General features: G+C 42.7%; 1 protein-coding gene across 1 annotated transcript in view; it reads left to right on the top strand.

Moving 5' to 3' along the window:
• The first annotated feature begins 6,991 nt into the window (after positions 1-6,991).
• Positions 6,992-8,454, top strand: part of RCL1 (RNA terminal phosphate cyclase like 1) — a 68,361-nt gene continuing 66,898 nt past the window's right edge. Inside the window, exon 1 of the mRNA XM_054500941.2 lies at positions 6,992-7,380. Coding sequence (XP_054356916.1) covers positions 7,245-7,380 — 136 coding nt within the window. The 5' untranslated portion in view covers positions 6,992-7,244. The remainder of the gene's footprint in view (positions 7,381-8,454) is intronic.

Below are 8,454 nucleotides of genomic sequence, written 5' to 3'. Positions count from 1 at the left end.
CATAAAAAGATACACAGAAGGTCACTATATAATGATAAAGGGGTGAATTCAGTAAAAGGGTATAAAAATTGTAAATATATATGCACCCAACACTGGAACACTCATTTATATATATTTATGTAAAATAACATATATAGCTAATAATATATATCTTTATAATATATAATGGTATATATTTTTATGATTATATATATATATCTAATAATATAAAATATTATTAGAGCTAGAGAGATAGACCCTGATATCGTTTGGCTGTTTTCCCCAGCCAAATCTCATTTTGAATTGTAGTTCCCATAATCCCCATGTTTCATGGGGGGGACCCAGTGAGAGGTAATTGAATCATGGTGGGGGGAGGGGATTCCTGTGCTGTTCTTGTGACAGTGAATAAGTCTCACGAGATCTGATGGTTTTATAAAGGGCAGTTCCCCTGCACATGCTCTCTTGCCTGCTACCATGTAAGACATGCCTTTGCTCCTCCTTCACCTTCCTCCATGATCGTGTGAGGCCTCCTCAGCCACATGGAACTGTGAGTCCATTAAAGCTCTTTTTCTTTATTTTTATTTTTTTGAGATGGAGTCTTGCTCTGTCACCCAGGCTGGAGTGCAGTGGTGCAATCTTAGCTTACTGCAACCTGCACCTCCCGGGTTCAAGCGAGTCTCATGCCGCAGCCTCCTGAGTAGCTGGGATTATAGGTGCGCACCACCGTGCCTGGCCAATTTTTGTAGTTTTAGTAGAGACGGGGTTTTTCTGTGTTGGCCAGGCTGGTCTCGAACTCCTGACCTCGTGATCCACCTGCCTTGGACTCCCAAAGTGCTAGGATTACAGGCGTGAGCCACCGCACCTGGCTAGCCTCTTTTTCTTTATAAAGTATCCAATCTCAGGTATGTCTTTATTAGCAGCATGAGAACAGACTAATATAGTAAGAGGTCCAATACAATAAAAGCTGGAGACTTACCCCACTTTCAGCATTGGACAGCTCTTCCAGACATAGAATCAACAAAAAAACATCAAACTGCACTATAGACCCAATGGATGTAATTGGTATTTACACAGTATTTCATACAGTATCTACAGAATATACATTCTTTTCCTCAGCCAATAGACCATTCTCAAAGATAGACCATTTGTTAGGTTACAAAACAAGTCTTAAAACATTCTGAAAAAAACTGATTTAACATCAAGCATTTTCTCTGACCACAATGCCATATAACTAGAAATCAATAATGAGGAATTTTTGAAACACATGGAAATAAAACAGTATGCTTCTGAATGACCAGTGGGTCAGTGAGGAAGTTAAGAAATAGAAAATTTTCTTGAAACAAATGAAAATAGACATGCAACATACCAAAACCTATGGGATACAGCAAACCCAGTACTAAGAGGGAAATTTATAGCTATAAGTGCCTACATCAAAAAAGAAAAAATATTTCAAAGAAACAACCTAATGATGCATATTAAAGAACTAGAAAAGAAAGAGCAAACCAAACCCAAAATTAGTAGAAAAAAAGAAATAATAACGATCAGAGCAGAAATAAATGAATTTGAAATGAAGAAAAAAAACAAAAGATCAAGAAAACAAAAAGTTGGTGTTTTGAAAACATAAACAAAATTGACAAACCTTCATCTAGGCTAACTAAAAAAGAGAGAGAAGACACAAATAAATAAAATTAGAGATGAAAAAAGAGACATTACTACTGACACTGCAGAAATTCAAAGCATCATTAGTGGCTATGATGAGTGAATATATACCAACAAATTGAAAAATCTAAAAGAAAGGGATAAATTCCTGGACACATACACCCTACCAAAATTGAACTATGAAGAAATGCAAAACCTGAACAAATCAATAAGAAGTAGTGATATAGAAGTAATAAAAAGTCTCCCAGCACAGTAAAGCCCAGAACCTGATGGTTTCACTGCTGAACAAATCAATAACAAGTAATGATATAGAAGTAATAAACACTCTCCCAGCAAAGTAAAGCCCAGGACCTGATGGTTTCACTGCTGAATTCTACCAAACATTTAAAGAAGAACTAATACCAATTCTACTTACACTATTCCAAAAAATAGAGAAGCAGGGAATACTCCCAAACTCATTCTACGAGATCAGTACTACCCTGATACCAAAACCAGACAAAGACACATCAAATAAAGCAAACTTCAGGCCAATGTTTCTGATGAATACCGATGCAAAAATTCTCAATGAAACTGAATTTAACAACACATTAAAAAGATCATTCATCATGACCAAGTGTGATTCATCCCAGGGATGCAAGGGTGGTTCAACATATGCAAATTAATTAATGTAATACATCATAGCAAGAGAACGAAGGACAAAAATGATGAAATGATCATTTCAATTGGTGCTGAAAAAGCATTTGATAAAATCCAGTATCGCTTCCTCATAAAAGCCCTAACAAAACTGAGTATAGAAAGACATTCCTCAATATAATAAAAGCCACATATGATATACCCACAGCTAATATCATACTGAATGGGGAAAAACTGAAAGCCTTTCATCTTTTTTTCTTTTTTTGAGACACAGTCTTGCTCTGTCACCTAGGCTGGAGTACAGTGGCGCGATCTCAGCTCGCTGCAACCTCTGCCTCCAAGGTGCAAACAATTCTCATGTCTCAGCCTCACCAGTAGCTGGGATTACAGGTGCATGCCACCACATCCAAATGGAGTTTCACCATGTTGGCCAGGCTGGTCTCAAACTCCTAGCCTTAGGTGACCTGCCCGCCTTGGCCTCCCAAAGTGCTAGGATTACAAGTGTGAGCCACCACACTGGCCACCTTTCCTCTTAGATCAGAACATGACAAGGATTCCCACTTCCACCACTCTTATTCAACATAGTACTGGAAGTTTGCAGCTAGAGCAATTGGACAAGTGAAAGAAATAAAGGGGATTCAAATAGGAAATGAAGAAATGTAATTACCCTTGGGTGTGGGTGGCTCATGCCTGTAATCTCAGAACTTTGGGAGGCCGAGGCAGGCAGATTGCTTTGAGACAAGCATGGGCAACATAGTGAAATATCATCTTTACAAAAAATTAAAAAATTAGCTGAGCGTGATGGAGCATGCCTGTACATGCCTGTAGTCCCAGCTACCAGGGAGGCTGAAGTGGGAGGATCACTTGAGCCTGGGACGTTGAGGCTTCAGTGAGCCATGATCATGCCACTGCATTCCAGCCTGGGTGACAGAGTGAGTGTCTCAAAAAAAAAAAAAAGGTGGGGGGAAAGAGAAAAGAAAGAAAAGAAGGAAGGAAGGACGGGAGGGAGGGGAAAGAAAGAAGAAAAAATTGTCCTTGTTTTTAGATGATATAATTTTATATTTAGAAAAACCCAAAGTCCACCAAATAAATATTAGAACTAATAAACAAATTCAGTAAATTTGCAGGATACAAAATTAACATATAAAAATCAGTAGCATTTCTCTATGCCAACAATGAACAATCCAAAAAAGAAATCAAGAAAGTGATCCCATTTACAATAGCTAAAAAAAAAAAACCTAGAAATGAACTTAAGAAGTGAAAGATCTCTACAATGATAGCAATAAAATATTGATGTAAGATTTTGAAGAGGCCACAAAAAATAGTAAGATATTTTATGTTCACGGGTTGGAAGAATCAATATTGGTAAAATATCCATACTACCCAAAGCAATCTCTATTAAAATACCAATAATATTCTTCACAGATATAGAAAAAAAATCCTAAAATTTATATAAAACCACAAAAGACCCAGAATAGCCAAAGCTATCCTAAACAAAAAGAACAAAACTGGAGGAATCACATTACCTGATTTCAAATTATACTACAATTAGCTGGATGTGTTGGTGCATGCTTGTAATCTCAGCTACTCAGAAGGCTGAAACATGAGAATCGCTTGAACGTAGGAGGTGGAGGTTGCAGTGAGCTGAGATCATGCCACTGCACTCCAGCCTGGGTGACAGAGTAAGATTCTGTCTCAAAAAAAAAAAAAAAAAAAGAAAGAAAATTTGAAAAAAAAAATAATACTATAGTAACCAAAATGGCATGGTACTTGCATAAAAACAGACAAAATGGACCAGTGGAACAGAATAGAGAACCCAAAAACAAATCTATAACCCTACAGTGAACTCATTTTCAATAAAGGTGCCAATAACATACACTGGGGAGAAAACAATCTCTTCAATAAATGGTGCTGGGAAACCTGGATATCCATATGCAGAAGAGTAAAACTAGACCGCTTTCTCTAGCCATGTACAAAAACCAAATCAAAATGGATTAAAAACTTAAATCTAAGACCTCAAACTATGAAATGGCTACAGAAAATATTGGGGAAAATCTCTAGGATGTTAGTTGGGCAAAAATATCTTGATTAATAACCCACAAGCACAGGCAACCAAAGCAAAAATGGGATCATATCAAGTTAAAAAGCTTCTGCACAGCAAAGGAAACAATCAACAAACTGAAGAGACAACCGAAAGAGTGAGATAAAATATTTGCAAACTACTCATTTTGAGATATCATCTCATCCCAGTTAAAATGGCTTATATTCAGAAGACAGGCAATAACAAATGCTGGTGAGGATGTGGAGAAAACGGAACCCTTGTATACTGTTGGTGGGAATGTAAATTCGTGTAACCACTATGGAGAACAGTTTGGAGGTGCCTCAAAAAACTAAAAATAGAGCTACCATATGATCCAGCAATCCCACTGCTGCATGTGTACCCAAAAGAAAGGAAATCAGCATATCAAAGAAATATCTGCACTCCCATGTTTGTTGCAGCACTCTTCACAATAGCTAAAATTTGAAAACAATCAGTGTCCATCAACAGATGAATGGATAAAGAAAATGTGATACATATACACAATATAGTATTATTCAGCCATAAAAAAGAATGAAATCCTGTCATTTGCAACAACATGGATGAAACTGGAGATCATTATGTTAAGTGAAATAAGCCAGGCACAGAAAGACGAACATCACATGTTCTCACCTATTTGTGGGATCTAATAATCAAAACAATTTAACTCATGGAAATAGAAAGTAGAAGGATGGTTACTAGAGACTGGAAAACATAGAGGGGGTGGGGACGATGGGGGGCAGGTGGGGATAATAAACGTGTACAAAAATTAGAAAGAATAAGATCTACTATTTGATAGCACAACAAGGTGACTGTAGTCAACAATAATTTAATTTTACATTTTAAAATAACTAAAACAGTATAATTGTTTTGTTTGTATAATAACACAAAGAATAAAATGCATGAGGGGATGAGTACCCTATCCTTCAGGATGTGATTATTACACATTGCATGCCTGTATCAAAACTTCTCCTGTACCTCATATATACATGTACTATCTACCTACAAAAATTAAAAATTAAAAAAATTATATGGAACCACAAAAGACCCAGAATAGCCAAACCTGTCCTAAGTGAAAAGAACAAAACTGGAGGAATCACATTACCTGACTTCAAATTATACTACAGAGCTAGAGTAAACAAAATGGCATGGTACTGGCATAAAAACAGACACATAGATCAGTAGAACAGAGCAGACAACCCAGAGATAAATCCACACATCTACGGTAAACTCATTTTCGACAAAGTTGCCAAGAGCATACACTGGGGAAAGGACAGTCTCTTCAATAAATGATGCTGAGAAAACTGGATATCCACATGCAAAAGAATGAAACTAGATCTCTTATCTCTTGCCATTTACAAAAATCAAAGAAAAATGGATTAAAGGCTGGGAGTGGTGGCTCACACTTGTGAGGCCAAGGTGGCCAGTCGCTTGAGCTTGGGAGTTTGAGACCAGCCTGGGTAACATGGCAAAAACCCATCTCTATAAAAAATACAAAAATTAGCTGAGCATAGTGGTGCATACCTGTAGATCCAGCTAATGGGGAGGCTGAGGTTGGAGGATTGCTAGAACTCAGGAAGTTGAGGCTGCAGTGAGTCATGAGCATGCCACTCCACTCCACTTTATGACACACTGTTGTCTACATAAGGCTAGCTACATCCCTTAATCTTATTTAAACTCCCACCGCTTTCAGACACTATCGTACCCCGCCCCCCTTCCCCCCGCGGACCCCCATGCATTCTGGAACTCATGGTTTGGTGAGTGTTGTCCAGGAATGGCTACAAACCCACATTACTATGATACTGGACTTCTACTTGTGTAGTCATTTGTTAGTTAACTGTAAATTTTGGACGGTTTTTGAGTAAAGAAGTGAAATAATCCAACGTTTGGGAAGATTTTCTTGTGCAGGATTGGAGGAGGACGGGAAACAGGGAAAAAGCATTGCGTGTGTGCGTGTGTGTGAAGTTATTACAACTATCTATCTTGAAGCATGCGAGGTAGGAGGGCCTGAATAGCCATGAAACGCAGTGACGATAAACGAAGGGACTCGTGAGAAAGGGGCAAAGAGGTGTCTCAATAAAATAAGCAACGGCCTGCTGTGGGAGGATTCGGGTCTCAGTATAGGCTGCCACTGTCAGCTTTGCAATATTCCTCGAGCCTTTTTCCATGAGTAAGACAGGATGGCTCTACCTTGCAGGGTTACAGCATGGAGCTGGGGGACTGCGCCGGCAGTGCGCTGAGCAGCATCCCTGCGACAGGGTGAGTGCGCCAACCCTTGTTTTCTCTCTTAGTAAGAAAGAGGAGGAGTAGATAATAGCATCTTCACCCCAGTAGTTGCCGTAAGTAGTAATGCTAAGAATCCGGCACGTCGTAGGCATCAATCTCAGTCCGCCATCTGCCCTTCCTACCACGCCAGGAGGTACCCAGAGGAGACTGCCCCGACTGGCAACTCCCGTGCCGGGGTTCCCTAGCCATCCTCACGCGTTCCCTCCAGCCGCGCGCTGTTGCCAGGGCCCGGGCACCGCCCAGCTCCACTACGGACCAATGGCAGCGCGGCTTGGGCACCGCCCAGCTTCAGCGCGAGCCAATGGAGGCGCGGCGCGGGCACCACCCTGATCTGGCGCGGGCCAATAGCGGCGTGGCCCGGCGCGGGAGCCGCCCCGGTCGGGCGGGGAGGCGGGGAGGTGGCCACTGGCTCCGCCCCACTCCCCTCTGACCCGGTGTCTAGTCTCTCCGTCTTCCTGTTCCAAACCACGTGGACGCGTCTGGGCTGCGGGAGGCAGCCCGAGCCGCCGCCGTCGGTGTCGCCGCCACCACCACCGCCGGAGTCACCAGTCCCGCGTCTGTCCGAAGTCGCTGCTCTCGGGCTGCTCACGTCTCTTCGGAGAGCGCGCACATGGCGACTCAGGCGCACTCCCTCAGCTACGCAGGGTGCAACTTCTTGCGCCAACGTCTGGTTCTGTCTACCCTGAGCGGGCGCCCCGTCAAAATCCGAAAGATTCGGGCCAGAGACGACAACCCGGGCCTCCGAGGTAACTTGGTGTGGGCGGCGCGCGGCGTGGGCGCGGGGGCTGAGGGGAGACTGAGCTGATGCCCTGGGGGCCCGCGCGGTGTTGCTTGGGGGACTCGGCGTCCGGCGAGCGCGTCGGGGAGGGCAGGTGTCGCGTGGCTTCCAAAGCCGAAGGCGCACGCACGGTGGGGGAGGCGGGGTCGGGGCCAGAGGGGAGCGCTCAGCTGCAAGCTGCGCCCGGCGTCTCCGGGGCGCTGGTAGTAAACAGCTGCACGTTTTCTAGCTTTACGTGTAGCAGCAAATCCCTGGCGTCGCCCCTTCGCTTCCCTTCAGTCCCTCTTGCCCTCGCCATAAACCTCTCAAAGGAGAAAAACAGTTTGTTGGACCGAAATATGGTGAATGAGCCGGGGGAGAGACATTGGGAGAGAAAAGTACCTCGGGTTGGTTCTCTGCCCTGTCTCAAAGCAGGTCTCAGAAGCAGCTGCCCCCTTGGACACCGGCTGTTTCTGTCGCCATGATTTCCCGGCGGCCCTCACACTTGTCCTTGGGTGTGGATAAAGAAATTTTTAAAATTCTGTGTTTGTTTTCAGCCGTGACTGTGATTGATGTGCGCAGGACAAGAGCTTTGAGATAGATTTTTAACAGGCATGGGCCTAATTGCCTTGACTTTAGAAAAGGGGTTGGTGACAAGCGCTAAACTGCAGGCTTCCAAGCTCACTTCTTGCTCTACAATGGTAGGTTAAAAAAAAATAGGCCCATTTAAACCCACATCTCATTAAATGGCGCCGGTTTTCAACTGGCCTTGGTTTACACCTGGGCCCCTGGAATGAGATACATGCATTTAAAAGTTTCTGACTGGTGGTTATCCCAAGTTGGGCGAGTCAGTAGTCAGGTGAAAAAGGAAAAAACCTGTGGTAAATTGAAAAAGAATGTTTGTGGTTGGTCCTGGAAGCTTCCTGGGCGGTGCTGATGTGTTTCATTTTGCACTGGCTCTTGTTTTATCTGTCTGAATGCATTTTTTGGATAGTTAGATCTCTGCCTCTCTTGCGTGGTAATTGGTTGCACATAAAGGGCAGAAGATGCCATGCTATTGACG

Source organism: Pongo pygmaeus, chromosome 13 (genome assembly GCF_028885625.2).
Source record: "Pongo pygmaeus isolate AG05252 chromosome 13, NHGRI_mPonPyg2-v2.0_pri, whole genome shotgun sequence".
NCBI lineage: Eukaryota > Metazoa > Chordata > Mammalia > Primates > Hominidae > Pongo > Pongo pygmaeus.
Note: the sequence above shows the minus strand (reverse complement) of the source record. Positions and strands in the feature narration are given on the sequence as shown.